Source organism: Lonchura striata, chromosome 1A, assembly GCF_050655825.1.
Source record: "Lonchura striata isolate lonStrDom1 chromosome 1A, ASM5065582v1, whole genome shotgun sequence".
Lineage (NCBI taxonomy): Eukaryota > Metazoa > Chordata > Aves > Passeriformes > Estrildidae > Lonchura > Lonchura striata.
In genome coordinates, this window is record NC_140741.1 from 61,205,159 (window position 1) to 61,228,745 (window position 23,587).

The window sequence follows — 23,587 nt, forward strand, 5'->3', positions numbered from 1 at the left end:
ATCTACATTTGTAACTTTTTACATTATTTCCAGTATTTTAATTTGACTCATCAAGGCAACAGCGTGCGTTTTGGGGCACGCTCTTTAAGTGCGTATTACCCTGCCACATACGCTGTCCTTCCAGGGTGGCCGGTGTCCTTCTGGAGAGCTCCTGCAGTGCCCTACAGGAGGTGGGAGAACTCCGGCAGGGAAGGTCGGGCCAGGCTCTCTGTTTTCCGCTGGTGTAAAGAGCCCTCTGCGCCCCCCCTTCCTGCCCCACCTCGGCCCTGGACAATTGCCCCTTCCCCGGTGCTTGCGAGCCCCGATGCCCCAGCCCTGTGCTGCAGGGTAGCTGATGGTGGCCGGGAGGAGGGGCAGAACCCGGGACGGGCCACCGCCTCCCCGGGGCGACACGTGGCTCCGGCGGGTCCTGGGGCTGGTGGATGCTGCGGTGCCGTCCCGGTGGGGTTCCTCTGCCAGTCTGCGGCGGAGGGGCTTTTACAGCATCTTTTTTCCCCCCTTTCTTTTATTCCTTTCTCTCTCCCCTATCCGTCCAAGTTTTCTTTTACAAAAACCCAAACTTTTTTCTTCTTTACTTTTTCTTTTTCTTTTTTCTTTTTTTTTTTTTCCCCTTGCAAGAGCCACGCCGTGGAAAGACGGCGTGGTGGAGGAGGGAGAAACCCCTCCCCTTCCCCTCCCCCCGTGGCTTCTTCCTCGGAAAAAGAAACATTTTGGGGGTTTCCTCCCCTCCTACCCCTCCCCTCCCTTCTGTGCCGCTCCGCTCCCCGGAGCCGAAGCCGCCGCCGCGGCGCCCGCCCGCCCCGCGGCCGAGGAGGGCCCGGCGGGGCAGCCGCGCCGCCCGCGGTAAGCCGCGCACCGGCCCCTTTGTGAGCAGAGGGCCGGGGGGGGATGCGGAGCGCGGCGGGGAGCGGGGCCGCCTGCGTTTGGCTTCGGGGCGGGAGAGCGGCGGGGGCCGGGCCAGGCAGCGCCGCTGTCGTCCCGGCACTGGGTGCTCGCTCGCACGGGAGGCAGCGCCGCCCGCCCGTGGCCCCGGAGGTGCCGACAGTAAGTTGTGCTGCGTTAACTGGAAACGGCCTTTTTGGGGGGCGGGCTGCGAGGAGTCTGTCTGTCTGTCCATCTGCCTCTCTGCTCCGATCCCCCCTTGGCTTGCGAGGGGGTGCAGCCCCCGCTGATTTGGCTCCTGGGGTCGTTGGGGCCGTTCTTGGCTGGGAAGAAGGAGGGTGTTGGGGCTTGGGGGGCTTTTCCCGAGGAGTCGAGGGAGATTTGGGGTGCTGGCACCTCACTGCCCGTCTTGAAGGGAGCCATGTGCTGCGTTGGGGTGACGGCGAGGTTCTGAGAGTAGCCTGGGAGGCTCCATGGGGACTGTCCTGCTGTCAAGGTGTTCTTCTCAGCGGCAGGGCAGGGAGATGCTTCTTTTACAGTGAAACCTGCAAATTATGTAATGTCTTAGGTCTGTAGGGAAGAAGCCGCACAGGTCTGAGTAACTTGGTCTTCAAAACATTTCTTTCACATAAAAGCACTGGAGAAGCGATGCTCAGAGTGTTACACTTAGTCTTAGCTGGAAAAGGAAGCTGCCTGCCAGAAGTGAAGGCGTTACAGGGAAGAGGAGTAACTGTGAACTGGGGGTGTACATGCCCGTTTGGGGTTGCCTTGGAGAGCAGAGAAACTCGCCATCCTCCAGACCTGGCACAGTCAGAACGCAGCCTCACACCTGCCATTTCTCAGAAGATCAGTGCTGCATGCCCATGAAAAGTCTCATCGCAAAGGTTATCGCTAAAATCCTCCTTCTTTATGCAATCTGAGTCATGGTGCTCACAGCCATGCAGGATCTGCTACTCACTTTTTCCCACAAACGCACGCGCTGTTACTGAGAATTTTGGAATGGTTACCATGTAAAAACCTCAGCTCATGCTACTCTTAGGTTTCTTTTTTTTTTTCCTTCTTTTTTTTTTTTTCTTCCTTTTCTAAAAGCTTGGTTTAAATGTATGTTACTTCTTGCTTAATAGTAGCTTGGAAACAAGATCTGGATGAATCCCAGAGGTAGCTGATAGGAACTCAAGAGTGGTAAGTTAATGTCCCTGGCTTTTTTCTTCTCCTGCATGGTGAAGAAGGGGGATGTGGCTTGACCATTGTTCTGGAAAGTTGAGGGTAAAGAGTATTGTTAGCAAGCTGCTATTTAGGACTATGTGGTCCAGACAGTGCCATTTACTAGTTCTAGTCCTTGCAGCTCTCAGAGAATTAAAGTGAAAAACTCAGTCACATGTTGACCATACTCAACTCTGCAAAATGGGGTGGAATCAGAAATAATTAGTTTCCTGATGTTTTATTCTCTATTGACTGTGTCCTTAAGAAGGTATGCAAGGATATCTTCTTTCTCCAAACAACTGCAATTGCAATTCAGATGCTGTGTGAATGTCAAATGGCCCATTCAGTCACAGCAGGGCAATGGTCATGTGCTTTAAAATCATGCACATGGCACAGAAGTTTGTGAGACTGAGGCTGCATTATCACATAATGTTGCTTTTAGTTGAATCAAGTTACAACAAAATATGGCCAGTTGCTGCAGATGAAACCAAGCTTTGTTTCTGTGTTCATGAGTGATGCTGCTGGGTATGTGATTTAGAACTTGTTGAAGTATGGATTCTTGTTCCCTCCAGAGGGGAAGGCTCTTGGGCACAAACCCGCAGGATTACTGGGATGCCAACCTCCTACACAGGTTCCTCTTTTCCTGAGTTAAACTGGGATCTGGGCCTTTGTTATTTCTGTGCTCCTTGTTAATGTTCTCTATGTTGCATGTCCTTTAATAACCTGGCTTATCACTTACTTAAATGTAGTGGGGTTGAGTGGCAACACAGGGGTTTGCTGTAAGATTGTGTTGGAAAGCACAGGTAAACTGTACTAGGGTCCCCAAAAATGGGTATAGAGGAGTACTGGAGAGAGACTGAGCTTCTTCAGATCCTCCCAGGTGTGTGTCTCTGTCCCCACTGTGCCTGCTCGGAGAGGACCAAATTCAGTTTCCAGATAACAACTTCAAGCATGCAGCCAAGTGCTCTTACCCTCCCCAGTCCAGCTGGGATTTCTGTGAAGTTGGTGGTCGGTTTGCGCAAGGATAGAGCTGGGGTTGGGTGGTGTAAATTCTTAATTGCTGTCACTAATACTGTGGTTGCATTGCTGAGAAACAAAGGAGAAAATGTGCCTTTAGAGCTGTGTTTTTTCCCGTGTTTCTCTTTTTCTCTGTCCCCACTAGGAATGTTTTGCTCTTTTCTCCTAGTTTTTCCCGGCAGCTCCTTACCACTCGCTCTCCCCTTGCCACCCACAGCCTTCTCTGTCCTGATTTCTCCAGCCTTGGTTTGGTCAGTATTAAAGAGATAATGCCAATACTTAAATATGACATCATTTGTTTCGGGTTGATGCTGTGGTTAGATTAATAAAAGCTGTGGGGAGGTGGTGTGTTCCTGAGCTGTTATTCCAGGCCACTGCAGACCTCAGCTAGTGGTGCTTGCCAAAAGCTCACAAGATGGGAGAGGAGGGCATATGCATCTCTGTAACTTAAGATGTGGATGTTGTGAGAACTGAGTAAGCCATACAGGGACCATATCTTTAGAGAGTAAAGGTGTTAAGCATGTATGTCATTAGGAGGCCTATTTATTTAAAATAATGCAATTAAATGTTACATTAATTAGATCCTTGATTATGTGTAAGTAGAGGTAGGTATGATAGCAACTTATCCCCTTTTATCCTGTCAGTCTATTTTGTTACAGCCTACTCTTCTGGTTTGCATTTGTGCATATCTTGCATCTTTCTGCCTCAGTAAGATATTTATTAGCTCACCATTTTGCTGAAATTTTGCTGAAATCAGTCTCAGCGTTAAAAAAAAAAAAGGTGCAGTGCTGTTTGAGATGTAGTAGGATTTGGTGGCTTTATGTTAGTGAGTGATCAAAATGACAAGTAGAATTTCTCCCCCTTGCCCCTCACCAAGTGCAAGGTTCCAAGTTAACATTTAGAAGTGAGAAGTGTAGAAAATCCTGCTTTTTAAACTTCTGGAACTCAATGCTTCTGTTCAATAGGTATTTAATAGTGTAAAGATGTAAATTCAGTTTTAGCAAAATGGCTAAATGCTGGTTTATGTGGTCTTTGGAGATTTCAGAGCTGCCCCTTATTTTCATCCTCTTCAGTGGAGAAATGAAAAGGCCTGTGTGCAGTTCACAGGAAATGAGTGTCTGATACAGGCTTGCAGGCTGCACATTTCCAAGAACTGCTCTCAAGGTATTTTGATAATGCACATTCTCTCTTGCCTTCTCCCTTCCTGCTCCTCCTGCACTTTGTGTGCTATTTCTTGTTCACAAACACATGCAAAGTTGAGGGGAAGAATCAAATAGTGGCACTGTTAAGTTTGCAGATGGGCTCCTTTAGCTTTGTACTGGAGCAGTGGCTGGCAAAATTGGGTTAAGCTGGCAGCATTTGGTTGCCTTTGTTGCAGAGGGCTTTTGTTTTTCCCCTCACTCCCTGCAAATGCTGAAAAAAAATTTTTGACTTCAGACAGTGACTTGTGCAACAAGGGAGTTTTTTGTGTGTACGTGATTCTGCAGTTCAGAAACAGTATGGATCTACTTTCGTACTTCCTCAGTAGCAAAGTTTATTTGGAAACTTAGGCTAAAGCTAAGAAAATGAGTGTGGCTGTTACCAGGTGGAAAATGCCAGAGATCTGCAATCTGTACTGTGTAGCTGAACTTCTGCACATCCTGCTGAAGGTGCCTTGCTGAAGCTAAGGGGATTCAGCATAAGTTTGCCTCAGTTGGCACACCAGTGGTGATGAGCACAGGTTTGATTGTGTAGGAATGGTTTGTTTATGCTTTTGACAGACCAGCAGTGTTGTTCTTTATCCATATTTTAGTTCCTCCTCATTTTCTGGTGAGATTTTGTGGTGTGGAAGGAGAGAAGTCGGAGCTGGATGAACACTTACTGCTTTAGCAGTAAAGACTGAAATCTGCTGTTTGTGTAGGGTGCGCGCTGATATTCAAGTCAGCAGATCCAAAGAAGAGGTGCTGTTCTTTTTAGTCATCAAAGAATGAAGACAACATGGACAGAACTATCTGTAGCAGGTCCATAGTTGATTCCTCATATTGACTTCATATGTCCTTGTTTACTACTTCAGTTTTGCACAAAGGACATTTATGCCTTGTGCTGGGCTCCCCTTAGTGTTATGTCAGGTTTAAATGGTTAAGAGATGACTTAAAAATGTGTTGCTCAAAAACCCAGCCCTTTGCTGCTGGATTCCTCTGCCTAAGGTCTGCTAAAGCATGACGTGATGGATACAGCGTAGAAACAAAGCAAAGGCATTTGAGAGAAGAGAAATGAATCTCCTCAGATCAGCTCTCTCACTTTCCCCAGTCTACATGATTGGAGTTTTTCCTTTTATGAGTTTTAAAATTAGTTACTTTTCAATCTTGGTCACCTTTGAACTTCCTCTCATCAGGTTTTCTGAAAGAATACAAAAATAATGTCCTGATTGTACCGTATATTTTCTCTGGCATCCTCTTGTATATATATCTATTCTCTAAACTGAGCAAGGAATTTCTCCAGTCTCTCTCTGTACAGTTACATTTTGCTTCTTATTACCCATCTTTAGGCCTACCCTCTTTGTTTCAGCTCTGTATGCTTTTATTTCAGGTAACTAGAACTGACTGTATTCTCTCAGGTGGCAACATTACTGTTATGTTCCCATCCATTTTGCATCCTCCCAGTCCCGCTTGCCTCTTGGTTTTTCAATGACTGCTTTTGCATTCGGAGCTGGAGCTTTCCTTAATGAACCCTCAGCACAGTTACTCGGCTCATTGGTCAGCTGCACCACTTAATTTATTGCTCTTGAAAATATAGACCCAGCTGGTTTTTCTACAAGCCTGCGTGCATTTGCGTGTGTCAGGACAGAGTGTTGCCTGACCTCCTGCTGCTTTCCTGCTGATGAATTTTGAATGACCTCTGACTTCTCTGTCATGCGGGGAGTGAAGTGATTTTGTCACTGTTTACCCTGGGAAGACGATGGAGAGGGCTCACTGTGTTTTGAGTTGGCTGCCTAGATTTACGTACCACGAGGCTGTGAGCTGCCTGCTGGGGAGCAAGGTTAGGCCATGGGGGTTTGAGGTGTTGTGGGTAATGACAGCTTGAAGATGGAGAGACAATTCTAGGAAGAGACCTGGGTCAACATGTAAGTTTGCACAGTCAGGGGGGAGGGAGCTGCTTGTGTAACAGATGGGGGAGCCTTTGGGCTGTTTGTACCCACCAGCCTGTTGAACAGTGAGGTGGGATGCTCTGCAAAGTGGGCTGAATCAAACCAGAGGGAAGATGTAGTGGCTGGGAGGGTGGCAGAGAGGTGACCAGATGTGCAGGGGCTGAAATGCCTTGGTTTCCTCTGGCCACCCCTCTTCCATCTCCCATTCACCCTGTGGCATGACTGCTCCATGTCTTCTGCCCATCTGCTGTTACAGGTCCTGGCATGCTCTGGCTCTTTAGCTTGTGTACCATGTCTTGCTTTTTGACTTGCTTTGGGGAAGCACAAAGTGTGTCCTCTCATCTGTTGCTTCTTCAGGTGCCATCTGCCTGATGGGAAACTCTGCCTGGGGGTTGGCTCTCCCCCACACCAGGTAGCCTTGTGCCGCTCCTGCCTTAGCAGCACAAGTCAAAAGAAGTTCCTTTCAATACTTGCAGCCTTCTGGCAATTGCTAGTGTAGCTGATGTGCTTGAGAGAACACCTCTCTTTGTATCTCAGCTGTCCATTTCCAATTCCAAATCTCCAGGTACAGTCCGCTGTGCCCAGCTGGCTTTCTGCTTTAATGAACCTTTCCCTGTCTCTTCTGATAGAGCACCCTCTTTTTTCCTTTCAGGTTAATCGGCATTAAATACTGGGAAATTTCAACATCCTGTGCAAGAAAAAAATAATACCTGCTTGCTTGTATAACTTTTCTGCAGTGTCCCTGTCCCCACTAGTTGGTATTCTATTCAACTAAATTATTCCCCCCGAGGTTTTCTGTTTTTGATAAAACTGAAAATGCCATATGTTTTCTGGGTTTTGTTTAGTTTATCTTGGCCACCTACTGTCCCCATTTCATGACAGCTGTCCTCATATAAATTTGTTCCCTACTGTCAATAATTTATATTCCTTTATATTGGCTCCTCCAGGATTATTTTTTCATTTTCTGAAGGATTATTGAGGTTGTAGAGATATTTGAATGGGGACTGTGGTTTTGTAGTATGTGTATTTGATGTCTCTGATCCACAGCAGAAGCCCTTGCCAGCAGTTGCACCTACAGCTGATGCCTGCAGTTGTCCCCCAGGCCTGTCCTCTTAGCCAGGCAGCATCTCTGTGCTGTCATTTGTAGGAGGTCTGCACACTCTGTCACTTAAGATTTCCTAAATAACTTTTCATGACTTAATTTTTTTTAAAATTCTTTTTACTTTTGACTCTCAGGACTAGTTTCTTTATTTTGTGTGCTGGAAATCCCCCGCTATAAAACTTAGTGTTGTGGTGTGTCTGTGCTTTCTGACCCTTGCCCTTTGCTCTGAAGGCACAGTAACTGGTGCTGCATAATGGCCCCTCACATCTTTTGAAGCTGGTCCTCCTGAAGACTCAAGGCAGGGTGTTTTCCTTGTCCCCCTGTGCTCCTGTTGGTTAATCATCTGGGACTCCTCTAGCAGCATAGTTCTGGTAAGGATTCTGAACCAGCTTTAGCTGCAGACACTGCTAATTTCTCAGAGTTAGCTGCTTCTTTGAATTCCTTTCCGGCTCAGTGTGATGGTTTTGATAAAAAGCCGTGGTTGTCACAGGGACCACTGGTGGCCTTTGTGTCTCAGGATTTACTCATTTCCTCAAACGGGGTTCTGGAACAAAGTCAGTTTAGTAGAGAGAGGCAGAGGAAATGTACCTGTGCTGCTGCTCTGGGGGTGGGGGAAGCTGGTAATGCTGAGGAGCCATGATGGGTTGGAGGCAGCCCTGGGCAGCGCTACCCCCTTCCCACTGATCCCTCTCTCAGCAGGGAGATGGGACAGAGCATTTCAAGCAGGGAGACATGAGGGACTGCTGTTATCTTGGCTTCTTTCTTCTTCCTCCTTGTGCCCTCTCCCTGTCTCCTTGTTTCTGCTCCAAAGTGGGGAGAGCTCCAGCCACCTTTCCAGAGGGCTGCTTCCTGAGCTGGTGTGTGGTGTGGAGGGAGGGATGGCAAAGCAGCAGCACAGATTTTGTGTTCCCTGACCAAGCACAGGGCTGAAGTTTTGTGTAGCTGTGCAGCACTAACATTCACAGGAATGGCTGCTCGCTGTGAAGCTGCAAAGGTCAGGAGCAACGCGACTGGGCTTCCCTCACTTACCAAAAATGCTGTTGGCCAGAGTCAAGCAACAACTCTCTTTGCTTAAGCCATAGCAGGATAGGCTCAGCTGCAGCTTTGGAACTTAGTAGTAACTCCTCCTGATTTCCTTTTTCTATTTTTTATTCCTTCTTGTTTCCCCAGTTACAGGAGAAAGCAGAAATAATTCAATCTTTGGTAGAAGATGTCTTTGGCAGAAATCAGATGGTAGTTTTGGTAGTTTTACTTGCTGTGAAATAAGCTGTAGTTGCTTGTGGCTACTGCAGAGCAGCCTCTACGTTCAGGGAAGTGATGAGCCTTCTCTGTTCTGAAATGGCAGGATTACAGTTTCACATTGGGCTATTTAGATGAGGAAAAGGCTCTTTTTTTTGAAAGTATTTCTGAAAGTGCATAGTATTAGCAAGGCTTGAAGAGAGGACCCTAAAAATGGATGTCTTTCTTTCAGCTCCTTCAATTACTCCAGTAAAGACAATTAGTTTTTCCTTTAAACTGCCACCTTGATGGGTTTTTATTAATGTGTGTTATGGAGAAACCAAAGTGCTTGCAGACTTCATTGCCTTGAAGAGTATTTGGCACACATCACACTGTCTTGTAGGTTTTCTTGGAGTAAAAACTATTCAACCCCATCAGCAAAGTACCATGTTAATTCAGAAAACACATAATAGAAAAATATGTTAAAAATTACCAAACATTAATATCAGATTAAAATTAATTAATAATAAAGTTATTGGTGGGTTAAAAAAATACCAAACAATATCAGATTAAAATTAATTAATAATGAAGTTATTTGTGAGTTTTGAAATATGTTCTCCAGACTCCGAATGTCAGGAGGTGTTTGATAAGACAAGTGTTCTTGCAAGGTGTCCAGCTGCTGATTCCCATAGCCTGCATGCAGGATCTTCCTGCACTGTCTCTGCTGTGCAAAATATGAACTTCCACAGTGTGTGTGCTGCCTCAGCTTATTTTATTAAATGTTGCATCCTTGGATGCTGATTGTATGGGGAAATGCAGTTTTGGTTTGGGGTATGTATGTGTGGTGTGGTTTGGTTTTTTTCCTACATATTCTCTCATGTGTCAGACATAATGGCACCCTCACATCAAACTGCCATGGCATAAAAAGATAGAGGGAACAGCAATGTCTCCGAGGTCTGCTTTGTGCTGGAGAAATTGGCTGTGATTAACACTGGTTCTCTTGGCTGAGCTGGGCCACATTCCTCCTCTAACCACAGCTCCCTCAGTCCTCTTTGGTATGTCTGTCTGTGCATCTCCTTTCCCTTCCCCTTCTGTGATCCCTTTGTGGATCAGCCCTGGTCTCCTTGGCTGTGCAGGGTGCTCATGGCAAGGGGCTTTGGTGTGACCGTGCCCTGGTGGCAGCGGCGCAATTCAAACCAGTGCTGGTGTGTGGCAGGCGGTGGCGGCCTGAGAACCAGGCTGGCCTGCCATTAAAACCCAGTGCTGCGTGCTTGGCTCTTAGCAGGGAGGTTTCTTCCAGCCCTTTGCTCAAGCTTTCCTTTGAAACAGCTTTCCCAGCCACAAATCAGTAGGCAGCACATTTCTGTGGGATGCAGACGTGCAAACAAGCGATGTCTGCTCCGGCTCTGCTGCCTGGAGTAGGGACACTGTTGCAAAGTCCTGCAGGGTACATTAGGGAGAGCTTTTCCTAATTATCCCAGCCTCCATCTAACTGCTCTAGGAACTGCAGGGTTGATATCTGGGAGATGTCAAAGCCAAATGGAGCATTTATGGGATAGTGTAATAATGGATCGACCTGCAGTTTTGCTAGTGACAAGTCAGTGTAGCTTGTGGGGTGTGTGCCCACTTCGGACTGGGCTGGGGAGGATGCAGAGAAGTGATGTTATGTGGGTACAAGTGAAGCTGTGCAGGGCCTGCCTCTGAAAGGCATGCAGAAAGATGGGATCGTCTTTTCAGCTGCTGATGAATCCACGGACAGACACGTGATTGCACATGTGGTGGTCTGCTGGTCCGTCAGGTCAGTGGGTTTACCTTTCCATCTGCAAGGTGAGGAGGAAAAGTCATGAGAGCTTGGGAAGCAGGGCAGAAGACTGTGGGCCAGAACAGATTGGGTCACAATTGGGTTACAGTGACTGGATACCTGTGTGGTGTCAAATTAGATACTCCAAATGTTGTGGTTTGTATTCAGTAGAAGTTGGGACTTTGCTGTTCTGAATCCTTAGGTTTATTTCTGTTGCCATCATCTCTTAACATTTGGGTTTTATGGTTCCTGTGTCCAGAAGATGATGGCAACTTTATGAACTTTCCACTTGTCCTTGGGCCACCTGTGAGCTGCCTGGACCAAATCAGCTCATGGCTTTGTAAATAGCAATAATAACAACAACAGCAACAATCTGCTGTCTCTGTTGCTATCTGAAGTGCTGTATATATGTTTCTACAGTAACACAGATCAAAGAGATAGAGACAAACAACCTGTCCCCAGATTTGTTGTATTTTAGATCCACATTGCAGCAAACTAATGGGCTTAGTCATCTGCTTGATGAACGTCTTTGTCTTTTCAAAGGATGGATTTGCTCTTAAGTAAAGCTGTGCAAAAACTGGGAAGCGCTGCATCAGAGCTTTTGAATTTGGACCACTTCCAGTCCTGACATTCAGAAACTCATCCCCATGGGTGGCAAAGACAAAGAGGTAAGCTTTTTCTAGTGTCCTAGAAGAAGAGTGTGAGGCTACATCGTAGCTGAGTACTTTAGGCAGATGTTGAACATGCCAGATTTGTCAAGCCCCAGGGTGCAGTGCTGGCTTGGCTGACACCACACACTGTCCAGTCCCCTGGTGAACTAGAATTGTCTCCTTATATAAAACACACTGCCTTGTCTGGGTCGTGAGTGAGGAGAAAAGCAGAATGCCCTGTGTCAAGAGCACTTCTTTTGAAAAGCTCTTGAACTTGCAGTAAATCAGAAATTCTGGGGAAACTTATCCAGCCTTTTAATTAGCAGGACACCAGCTTTTTAGGGTATGTTGCTTTGGCTGCAAGCATTGTTCTGACTTGCAGTAGGGAGGTAGTAACTTGTTTGGGCGTTGGGGTTTTTTGGGTTTTTTTGGAGGGGAAAAGAGGGAAAGCAAATCATGGTGTGACAAGTCAGCAGAACTAATTATGCATGTGTCAAAACCAAGCCATGCCCTGACTTGGTTTATTCCTAATCCTGGGTATGTACATCCTCCTTGATGTGGGAGGCCATGTATGCCTAGGACCTGTTGACCCATTTAAAGTGAACCTTAAAGGTAGTATCAGGAAGCACTTCTAGGGCTAATATTACTGTAACTAATGCTGTGCTGCAGGCCAGGCACTTACCTCTTGGAAGTGGGTCACTGAAGCTAAACAAATACACCCCCCCACCTTGTCTGAGGCTCTGACCTATATGTAGATTTCAAACCAAGTGAACAAATTGTCAAGGTGCTATTTTTGCATTTACTTTGAATTTGACATTATGACAGTCTCAGTTCTTAGTCAGTCAGATTTCTAGTAGCAGTGGATTTTTCTTAAAGGACTCGGGTGAATGACTAAAGGTTGAAAACTGGGACAAACCAGTTTGGGTTTTTTTTTCTGTCAAATAGAATCTGCAGCCTTAAACAAATTATATATTTGTTGTTATTTTTAAAACTAAACTGGAATTGAAAGACAGCTGCCTGCTTCTGTTTTTGTGCTTGAATTAAATTTCCAACCTCGACCCATGAAATTAGCAACATTTCCATTTGGACCCAAGAAAAATTGCTGTTTAAAAAGGGTCTTTATCATTCCTTTTTAAGTTTTAGCCACAGCCGTGGAGGCACCTGGCAGATTACCTTTGTTTTCTATAGGAGCTAATGTCAGAGAGCCCTATAGCTTCCTCACCCAGCAGAGAGAAGCAGAGGGACAGAGATGCTGCAACTCCCTGTGGTGCCTTCTGTGCTGAGTTTTCAGTGGTGATAGATGGCCCTTGTTGCTGTGTTTGTTTGCATCCTGCTTGCTAAATCACCTTCACCTAAGATTTATTCTGACTTGCTGAATGGTCTGAGCAGCTTTCAACTGCTGCCTTTTTTTTTTTTTTTTAATGGAAAAGAAAAAACCCAACTTGATTAACTCCTTCCTACCCCTCCCACCTTTCTCTAAGCATGGAATTTCCCTCCTACTATGAAACTACCTAGAGGGCAGAATCAACAGCACTGAGAACAGTACCAGGGACATTAGCAGGTTGTGGACTGCAAATTACAGGGTTCCCAGGCTGCTCTTGGAAAGGATGCTTATGGCTTCATATATGAAAAGTGCCTGGCAGCTACATTATTACTGTTAAGTATTGAGAGAGATGTTAGACTAGAAAAGATAATTGTAGTAAGGCAATGCCAGGCCTGTGCCTACTCTCCCTAACTACTGTGCCCCTGTGAAGGAAAGATGTTTGTCCTCTCCCGGGGCACAGAGTGTGGCCACCAGCATGGCCACCCAGCTGGCATGAGCACCAAAAGCAATGTGAGGTTTTTGAATAGCTGGCAAAGGGTGTGAGACAGAGGAGCCTTGCAAGGAGCTAAGCTTAACTTGAAGCTCTCCCTGCAGAGCAAGCCCAGCATGGGTCCCTGCACATTCCCTGGGGGGCTGCCTGCCCGATACGAGCCCTGAGCCTTGATGCTCTGGCAAGTGTGTGGTGGGGGTGGTGGAGGGAGACTGCTGGAGATGAAATGTGTCTCTTCCTCTGCTGCAGGCTGTGCCAGCACTCTGTTCTGCTCTAAACATGGCTGTGCTGTGAGTGAGTATGACTGGGTTAATGGAGTATGTCAAGGGAGCGAGGGCAGCATTTGGCAGCAAGCTACTGACTTGTCAGGCCTGGGGAAGTGGTATGTTACAGCTCAGCTTCTCACACAGAATGAGCCTCTGGCTTAGGGCTTTAGTTTTTTAATTTGTGCCTATACAGACACACACATTTAGAATATGTATTTTTTTAATATGATTGAAGTGACTTGGATGGCTGATGGCAACGCTGGATTCAGAAATTTGCATTTCTAAGAATAGCCGGGTGATAACACAAGGTGGAGGAGATGAGCAGGGTCATGACAGTACATTAGAGGATGGTGACTAGGAGAGGGCATCATTGTCTGCAGGCAGGGGGAGTTGTCCTTCTGGAAGAAACAGAAGTTAAGAGTCTGGAACGGCATCAGCAGTGCCTGGTACCAGTGTTAAGTGAACTCATTCAATGTAGCCTCAGCCTTGAAGTTGGTGTGACATTTCTTGAAGGGGGCTTGATCCGAGACCTTTGCTTTCTCCTGACATAGTGAAACAGGCATGTCTTGGGATAAGGGAGTGGTTCCTGGGATTTGGTGAGAAAGGCTCATACCTGTCTTCTGCTTTTGCTAAGTCCTGTTGTCAATCTTTTTATTGGATAAAGGGTTGGAGAAGTGTGAGGAAACCTTTCTAACTTTCACTGAATGACAAAATAAATGATACTTTCCTCCTTTAAGAAATCTTTCCCTTTTGATATGTGGTGTAGTTTCACCTTTCCAATCTCAAGGCCACTCTGAAAAGTCCCAAATGTCTGGCAGAGGGAAATCTTTAAATGTTGAGATCTGCTGGGTTCAAAGTAGCCTGCTGGAGGGTGTGCAGGAGCCTCTGGCTGTGAATCACAGAACCCCAAGGTATGCAGAGCTCTGTAAAGTGCCACCTTCTGCTGGTGGGGACCCAGCTGGAGCCCTTTCCACACATATATCCTTGGTTTCCACTGCAGCTGGGGGTTGGTGACATGCAATAGCTCCTTGGTGCCCTCTGTGGTACTCTTGCTGGTCTTTCTCCCTTGGGAAGCGTCTTGCCCAGGTTGAAGAAGTTATTGGGTTTGCCTCACTCTCCTTCTGTCCCACAGGCTGGATGCAAAGGAGGAAGCATGGTAAAGGCAGCATCTTTCCAGGATTCATGGGCTCTTTGAGAGATGATCAGAGGGAGGCCAGATGACCTGCACAACACACACACCACTGTTTCTCGTCTGCAAAGGCGGCATCGGAGCGTTCTCCCCAGCCCCGCGCCACCCGGCTTGCCCGATCGTTTCCGGATGTTTCGCAGCTGCGAGTGGGAAGTCCTGGAGCGATCCCTCAATATCCTCCAGGCCAGTGACTTCTACTGGGGCCCCTTGTCTGTGGGGGAGGCTCACGCCAAGCTCCAGCGAGAGCCTGTAGGCACCTACTTGGTGCGGGACAGCTCACAGGGGAACTGCTTGTTCAGCCTGAGCGTGCGGATGCCCACGGGGCCCGTCAGCCTTCGAATCTCTTTCCAGGAGGGCTATTTCCGCCTCAAGAACTGGTTTTCAGACTGTGTGGTCCGGCTGCTGGAGCTGGTGGTGGCAGGGACCCGGAACAACCCCTTGCACTTTGATGAGATGGGTGGAACTCCCCTGATCTTCTCTGAGCCCTTGTGCCGGAGCCGCCGGGCAGTGCCCACGCTGCGGGAATTGTGCTGCCGGAGCCTCCCTGCCAGTGCCACGACAGAAGACAGAGCAAGGCTGGAGGGCTCCTTGGGAATGTGTCTGAGGGAAGAGGTGTTCTCGCCCCTGGATGAAAGGGGAGGGTCAGAGGGGAGCATTGGCCCCAGCCCCTCTCTGTCCTGGGCTAGGAGATGATGCCATGCATATGGGAGATGAAAGGAGATTCCTCTTTTATGTCTGTGCTGGTGGGGTGTGTGCCACACCAGTGATGCTGAACTGGCTGCTGGGAGAGGAAGGGGGAGGGCAGAGGGAGCAGAGCTTGAATCCAGTGGCTGTGACAGATGTGTCCTCATACATACACAGTGAGTGTTACTTTCCCAGACATGCCTGGGATAAAGCCAGACCTAAAGAGCAAGCATTGCCACTGTTGCCAAGTCCTGCTCTTTGCTCCATTTATAACTTAAAAGCTTCAGAAAAAGGTGAGCTGCCCATCCTCCCAGGTCAACCCTGTGTTCTCTTGTACCCCAAAGTGCTTGAGCTCATTTCTGCCTCAAATCTGCCCGGTGGAATGCAGCTGAGTCCAGTCCCACAGCAGTGCAGCTTGGACATCGATGGGCATGACCCTTGTGCTGACCCACGAAGCTGTGGTGGAGCAAGAGCACATTTCACTCCTTGAAGCACGAATGTGATGCCTGTCACTTCAGAGGCCGGTGTTTGCACCAAGTGAAACCATTGCAGCCATGTACAATACATGCAGCTTCACTGGCTTTTGCATTGCTTTATTTGATTGGATTTTTGAGAGTGAAGATGGGGTTATGCTGTTCTTAAGGGCATGGCATTCCTGCAGAGATAACCCTGGAGAGTTGTATCTGCCCTGGGAGGGTGTGAAGAGATGGGATCCTGCACCCTTTCTTAAGCTCATGTGATAGTGTGCTGCTGCCATCTGTCGAGCATCAGAAGATGTTTTGTTTTTGCCTCTGAAAGGCAAGGAATTTTTTTATATAAAACTTCTAAAATTTTAATAAAATTTTTATATTGATTTTTAAAAGTCAGTGAATACATGGTGATAACTTCATTCCCTTGTAATGTTGGAAGCCCAGTTAGTTTAGTGCCCAGGCTTGGCAATCAAACTGAAACGGAATAAAGGAATTTCTCATCAAGAATAAAAGCAGAGCATAAATGAGTGGTCCTAGCTGGGAACATTAAACTTAAATTTATCTGGTAGTGTAATGTAGTGAAGAATTTTCTAAACAGAGAATACTTCTGCAAATCTCAGCCCTACATTTTTAGGAAGTTTTTTTAGTACCTTAAAGTTTGTACTGAGTGTTTGAAAAAAAATTAGTAATTCAAGATCTTGGAACAGGGCACAGCATCAGTGAACTTAACTGGTGAGTATTAGTACAAATGGGAGGAACACAGTTGGCTTAAATAAGGTCATGGTTCATTTCAGGGATAGTCAATATGATGTCTTCAAAATAAGTGATTGAAAAAAGCTACATGAAAGAAGAAATTCAGATACTCTAAAATTTGAGCCAAACTGCTGCTAAAGATCCATAGCTGGGCAGGCAGCCTGCTTTGCTCATGCTGACTTTCCTCTTCAGACCTGTTCAAAGCTGAACAGGGGAAGAGAGTACACTGAATTTGCTCTATTGTCTTCAGCTGTTTTATCTGAGGAACTGAAGTGTGTGGTCAGCACAGAGGGAGATACAGGCTGTGATTCATCACAGGAGCCGAGTTTAGGCGCTCTGAATTATTCTGTGGAGGGCTTTGTTGCTCTGCTGGTGGTGAGGTGTCTGGCTGCCTGTCTCAGGGCATTGGCTTATCAACTAGAGTAGTTAGGTAAATGTCAGGGAAGTGGTGATCTTGTCCTTGCTGCATGCTCCTTCCAGCTGCAGGGAGGCCAGAGGCAGCTTGGTGGCCCTGCAGCTACTGCGTCTCTCAGCCCAGTGCAAAAGCAGGAGCTGGGATTGTTCCTTCCCACAGGGTGTGTGCACTGGGGTGGCTGACATGTGGGCATAGTGTTGCTTGCTGTCAGCATCTCAGGTGGCTCTGGGCACCTCTGGGACCATTCCTGGGCTCTTGGGTGAAGCCCCTGCCTCAGCAGGGTCAGCCACACAGCTGCCCTCCCTGTCTGCCATGGAAGAGTGGGACTGGATCTATTGGCCGAGGCATCATGTCCACCCCTTGATCCTTTGCTTTCTTGAAGGTATCTGCTGAGGTGCCTTGGCTCCCTTCCTGCCTTCCCTTCAGAAAGCAGGGGGGTGAAGGAGCAGTATAATTTCTTCCATGTTTAGAACTGAGCACAGGAATGCTTCTGTTTTCTGGCCACAGTTATACCTCACTGAGGGAAGAGCTTTCTGATGGTATTGCTCTGACCTGGCTGTGAACTGTTCTCATTTGGCCGCATATGAGCATCTTGGGTTGTTTAGCTGGGAGCTGCAGAGGAGCCATATTTGTGCCCTGGATTGTGCTTTAGGAAAATCACACCATGGGAGAAGGAAATAGTTTGGATTTTAATAAAGTCTACTTTATTTTGTTCCTCTTTTTTTTTTTTTTTTTTTTAATTGCACAGCAAGCACTTGTCTCAGTCTTACAAGTAAGTCAATTCCATGCAGGGCTGCAGCGAATTGATTTGAGATCTGTGGATGAAAAGCAGTGAATTACTGCCAAGCATTGTTATATTGTGGAAGTTGAAAGCACATCATGTGTGAGTATCCTCATTATTCCCAAGGAGAGGTCACTCTGCAGATCAGGATTGGTGCAAGAAAGGAAATCAATGTAGAAAGAACAGGAAAGTGAAAAGTGCATTGGCTGAGGCAAGCATTAGAATCCTTCATTCTCTGCTTGGATGTTGGAAGAGAAACCTTTTTCTTTCAGGTCTTGAGAAAAAAGATGTACAAAACAAAAGGGTAAGAATTTATTTCTATGGGGTAACACTATCCTGCTGCTTTCATTAGAGTGGGAGATGTTCACTTTAATGACCCTGCCTCTGAATGGGTTCCTCTGTCACGTAGGAGTAGCTCCTGGTGGTCTGTATCCAAATGTTTCTTTTGATGGCTCCTAAGGGAACTTAAAAAGAAATTGCAAACTTCCTCACAACCTCTTGAGCACCATTTGGGGACTAGAAGAAAATTGTTTGCATTTTTATATGTTATGTTATACATTTCTCCAGCTGACTCATTTCACTTTGTCGAGGAAACTTACACAAGCTTTGCAGATGGTTTTTTTCAAGTGTTCTTCCTAACAGCAGAAGTTGAAAAGTTTAGTGCTTGCAAGAGGGGCTTCCTCTACCATGCTGTGAAGGGCCTGGATCTCAGTCCCAGTATGCTGCAAGCATTCAGCAGGAAACTGCTCTTTGTCTGCTCCCAACTAGCTGTCTGTTGGTAGTGTTCTGGGGCCCCAAGGGTTAATTTCCCAAAATTCTTCACTGGAACTTGCTAATAACTTCCATATGTACCCATGTATGTGCTTAGGAGGGGCCCCACAGCCATCAGCTCTTGTAATAATACTTGATTACCTCTGACATACGGGTCTGTATGTCGTTAGGGATGAGGATTCACCAAAAGACATAAGTTTGCACAAAAACACTTTAAAAATTTATTTTGTCATCTTCAGAGATTGGGAAATGAACTCTTAAGTAGTCAGGCTTCAAAATAAAGGCTGTATACACACAGGATCTCAGTTTTGACCCTTACCCTGATGTCCCTCTGAAAATGTGGATTTGTGTCATTGTTGTGCAAAATCCCTTAATTTACAGCACACCTTGCTTAGGGGAATGGCTTTGTCTTACTGAGTTAGTTTTGCCCCAGCTCCTTAGATGTTTGGCATCTGTACAGTTAAAACTGCACACACTGGAACTTTCTGTCTGCCCTGTGTCATTCCCTGGTGCAAAGGCCGGGCTATTGAGGGCAGCCTTCAGAGAGAAAGCAGGTGTCAGAGGGAGAGGGAGATGTGGCAGAGTTGCTGTGAAACTCCCGATGCCTCCCTGCAGAGCTGCCTGGGTTTTGGCAGGCTCCTGCTGCCTTCTGATCTCAGCTGGGGCTGGCGGAGCTGCGGTTTTGATTCAGGGAAAGCAAAGTACTTCCAAACACTTCATGTGCAAGGGCTGGCTCGATAGTAGGACTCTTCAGCCAGAAAAGAGATGGCTGAGGTCTGAGACAGAGATCAGTAAAGCCTAAATGCCATGGAGTAGGTGACCATGTGTTTTCTTAAAAATCCAGGGAGAAGTCTGATTAAATACTTCAAGACTCAAAAGGAGACATTTCTTCATGTGACATATAGTAGTTTAAGCTGTGGAAATCTCTGCCACAGGCCACCAGCAAGGCTAACCTCTGTGGGTACAAAAAGGGATTAATGGTGATTGATGGAGCACCTCTGGAGGAGGAAAAGCAGCGTCCGAAAATAGGGGAGAGGCAGGATCCAGGTGGATCTTTTGAGTTCTGTGCCTTGTAGAGCAGACCTCTGCTATGGCAGGAGTGTAGGAACAAGCCAGCCTAGGCTCAGCCTGAGGCTCAGCAGCACAGGGGGCAGCCCAGGCCAGCTGAGCCAGTGGCTTGGTGAGGGACAGCTGTGCTGAGCTCCCAGAACTGTGCTGAGCCTCTGGAGACAGAGGGGTCTGCACCTGGCAGACCTGTACACCCACCCCTGCAGTGCAGTTGCGTGCCCCAGCAGAAAAGGGAGCCCCAAAGGGAGCAGCCCTCGGGCGCTTCTTCCCAGCTTTCACAAGGAGAAAAATTAGGACACCCATCTGATGCCTGGAGGCAAGCGTCAGCACAGGCTGAGCATAAAAACATTGCCATCATTCAGAATGAGTGAAGGAGTCTGAATTGTCAGCTGAGGGCACTGGGGGAGGCCAGCATCAGCCCGAGGTGATGGCTGGTGGGGGCAGAGCTGGGGGCTCCCAGCCTGACTAACTGCATGTCAGAAAGGAGCCGCAGAGCTTTGAGAAGCAAAGCACTAGGCAGGCTGCCAGGTTTATCCATCCCAGAGCAAATGACTTGCCTCCTGAGCTACCTGCTTTCCTAAGACACCACCTTTGCCATCAGAGCCCTCAGTCTTTGAGCTGGTCCCAAATGCCACTGAAATCAATGAGCAGATTATTGTTCTTCTCTGAAGATTTTGGATTAGGCCTCCCTGTTTTGTCAGGCTGATGTGAGCAAAATGTGGGTTTTCCACACTAAACGTAATCAAAACAAACCCTGCTCCCACTGGCTTGTGCAACAAATCATGCTGGGGGAATTGCTGGCATTCGGCGTGATTAGCCCAAGTGCAGATGCCTTCCAGCTTGTAAACAATAGCCTAAAGGATTGGAGAGGATCACAAACAAAGCACTTATGGAGAAGACAGCATTTTCAAAAGGGACTTGAGAGCTTATGTCCATTGGGGGTTTGTCTTTTAAAAATAAACTAGAAGTAAACAAATTGACAGAGACAGCTCTGAAGAATCTAGGAGAATGAAAGTGAGGAGACTGGATATAATACACCAAAAATTAAGTAGGGAAAGACTAGACAGGGCTAATGGGTCCTCTTAAACTCTTCAACAAGATGTCCCACAGCCTTAGGGATGGGCAGACATTAGAAACCTCATCTGTCCTTGTGAACGAAGCCAGGTGGGATATGTAAGAGATGCAGGAGAAAGCCCTTCTTCAGTTCACAGGACAAAAAAAATTCCTAAAAAGTGGTGAGAGGAACAAAAAGATCAGGCAACATGTGCTTATTTTATGGCGATTCAGTCTGAAAGGGACATTCCCTCCTCAAACTGCAAACTAGTGACAAATTGCTGTGATTTTCAGACTGAAAACTGTCCAAGTCACATAAACCATAGTTTTTGTATTGTGCTTTTAATTTTTTTAAATCTCATTTTTATATAGGGCTTTTAAGTATGGGATGAATTATTTTCAACTATGTCTCATTTCTCCTGGCCCTGTCAGAGTGAAGTAGCAAGTGCCCAGCTTCACACTCAAGAGCTCCTGCAAGGGGACAACGAGTTTCATGACACTGATAGTCTCTCATTTAATGACATGGTGAATGGGAGTTGTGGCCAGACTGCAGCAGTGTCTCTATAACTGAGATGGTGTTGCAAGGAATGCTAAATCCAGAAACCCGTGAGCACCCTCCCCTCACACTTTCCCTGGTTCTGTGTCTGCTGGAAACATGCAGTTCATCCCTTTGTTTAAAAGGTTCAGGTAGCCTATTCTGATCACAGAGCATGAGGTGTTTGCCAGATCCTCGCTGCCAGACTTTCAGTGCATCTTGAGTTGTTTTGGAATCCATGGAATCTCAAGCCTAGAATAATGTGCAAATCCAGGCATTCCTGGTAGTATCCAGCCTCCATGTTCTGTGTGCTTCAGTACTACAGTTGTACATTCTGCAGTACTGAGTTAGGAAGAACTGGATGGTTCCTTTTATCCTTGGTCTTCTGTAAGTAGCTCTCCTAGGCATTGGGATGGGAGAATGGGGTGGTGGAGAACATGAGTTGCAGATCTTTTACTGCTCTTCCAGACTGTGCAGGGAATCAACCAGATATGAAGGCAAGTCTAAAATAAGCAATGCAAACAAATCAGTCGTATGTTATCCAGATGGGACTGTTCAAATCCAATAATAGCAGTAAAGTGCTCCCGAACTCTGCAGAGAGAAAGATTATAGAAGGATCAGGTATAATTATAGTGCCTTATTAATACCGTTCTCATCATTCTTTCTAACAAAGCTTTTCAATAGGATGGAAAAACTTCTTGCAGGAGATCCTAATGTGTTTGCTGGCACAAACACATTAGGACGGATTTTTTCATTTTTCCTTCCAAGACTGTTCAAGTCAGCTCCTGTAAGTGGCGTTATTAAATATCATAATGACCTGTACTATCTTTCAGATGAAGCCTTCTTCAGCATCACTTAATGGCCTTGACTGCAGCAAACCCTTCTCCAGAAACACCTTACTGTTGCTACCTCTAATAAGAGCACCAGCAAAAATAACCTTGTGCTGCTCTGATCCTTGGCTTGATACAAGCCCTTCCAAGCAGAGTTAAGTAATACCCTTGAAATGAAATATTAGTGTCTGCAAGTGGCTAGTCTGTGTACTGCTCCATGTATTCCACCGGGAATATAGGTGGAATCATTCAGCAGACATTCTCTACTTTGGAGAAAGTCACAGAGCTGGAGGTATATATTTGCAAGGTATTCTCCCCTGCCCAAGTCCCGTCTCCTCTGAACACCAGCAGTGCTTGTGAGAAAAGCATCAGAATCAGACCACAGGCAAAATGGGTGAGAGAAACACACATCCCTGTCTGCAGGTTGGTCCTGTGGGCTGGCACCACTCAAGAGAAGGAAAAAAACCCTGGCATTTATTCAGCAGTATCCCTTTCTAGATCACTGCAGATCTCTGGACATACTGCTTTAAGAGGAGCCTGACAGTGCAAGGGAGCCAACTCACCTTGGAGACACAGCCACACAGCAGGTCTGAAACCCAGCGTGGACTTCCCAGGGAGGGGATTTTTCACAGGAGGGAAGTCCCAGGCAGCACTTCCACTTCTGCAGCTCCCCCAGCTTAGGGAGCAACTTGCTATGGAGAAAAGCTGTCGGTGAGCATGTGGATGGTAAAAACTCTACCAACGCATCTTGTTCTTAATCTGCAGCACACCCTGCATTCCCATCCTCATGGCCCTGATTTAGTGAATCCCTCACACCTCTCTCAGCTTGGGGACGTACCTGCACCTGTACCCTGTGCCAAGTGTTGCAGTGCAGGACAGCATCTCTCCCAGGCTCCATGGCTCCATGCCCTGCTCACCTGCGAATCCTGGGCAAACAAGGAGGTGAGGTGATGTGGTTTTAACAGATGCAGCAGTTTTGGAGGGGATGCATTAGGTTTATTTCTTGGACTGGGGGGAAGGGGTAATTTACTGAAATGGATCTTTCTCTTCTCGTCTCCCCTGAGCACCTTGGGAGAGCCTTGCTCTCAACCCAATGAAAGTAGGGCAGAGTCTAACCACATTTCAAGTTGTCTGTGTTTTTGGATTCTGGGTAGCTGTGATCTTTATCTGTTCCTAGAAAAGATTTAAACAACTTATAAACCACAGCTGGGCAGAGATAATAAAGGAAGCAGTACTGGGGTGGGGAAGGATTTCCCCAGAGTGTACAGAGTGAGGAGAGAGTGGTCTGCAGGAGAAACCACGGGCCCAGCTGTGGTAGAGGGGCTCAGCATGGCTGCTTGGGCTGTAGAGGGACACAGAGTGGGTGCCTTTGGGAAACCTCAGCAATATTAGTAGCTAGGTATAAAATGTGGGTACATGTGTATACATATATATATATATATAAAGAGCAAGTGGAGATACAATAAGTCACAGAAGAAGGTGTCTGAACCCTGCTATGGTATCTATGTAGTCTCAGCTCCATGCACTTGCTCCCGCTGAGGTTTGTGTCTCCATGCAGACAGGATATGCTTCCTCTTATACTCCAGGGTTTTTTGCATTTCTCATCCCTGTGGGACCCACATCTGTCATCATGCACTTCTCCAGGGAAAGGAGACTGTTGCATAATCTTCTCACAGGAGACCTCCTTCCATTGGAGGGATTGGAGTGGGTTCAGGCTCAGTGCCTTACCTCCAGGCCCACAGGGAGGTTCACAAAACCCCTCCCAGGTCTCCCCATGGCCTGCAGCAGCCTTGGATGCTCCCAATGTGCTCAGCAGTGGTCTGTAAGGGTTTGAAAAACAAAACCCAATGATGTTTCTCTTGCATTAGGTCAAAACTACAAATCCTTGTCCTGTAGTTCTGTCAGCCAGGAATGTAGACAGCAGGTGGGAAATTCAGAGCTAGGGAGAAAAACAGAAT

At 46.8% G+C, this 23,587-nt stretch overlaps 1 protein-coding gene across 6 annotated transcripts; it reads left to right on the forward strand.

Annotated features, from left to right (window-relative positions):
* Positions 1-377: 377 nt before the first annotated feature.
* LOC110483126 (suppressor of cytokine signaling 1-like) lies at positions 378-22,571 on the forward strand. Of its 6 annotated transcripts, none has more exons than XM_021552795.4 (3): positions 378-843; positions 10,894-11,018; positions 14,213-22,571. In XM_021552795.4, the coding sequence occupies exon 3, from the start codon at positions 14,279-14,281 to the stop codon at positions 14,960-14,962; it is 684 nt and encodes a 227-aa protein (XP_021408470.1). In that variant the 5' UTR covers positions 378-843; positions 10,894-11,018; positions 14,213-14,278; the 3' UTR covers positions 14,963-22,571. The 6 variants fall into 6 exon arrangements, with proteins under 6 accessions (XP_021408470.1, XP_085426036.1, XP_085426032.1 ...); XM_085569906.1 differs by lacking the exon at positions 378-843 and adding an exon at positions 880-1,044; XM_085569905.1 differs by lacking the exon at positions 378-843 and adding an exon at positions 1,051-10,347.
* The last annotated feature ends 1,016 nt before the right edge of the window (positions 22,572-23,587 follow it).

What these genes read in the sequence shown, in the direction of transcription:
- LOC110483126 (XM_021552795.4), top strand. Translation starts at nt 14,279, where the DNA reads ATGATCAGAGGGAGGCCAGATGACCTGCACAACACACACACCACTGTT.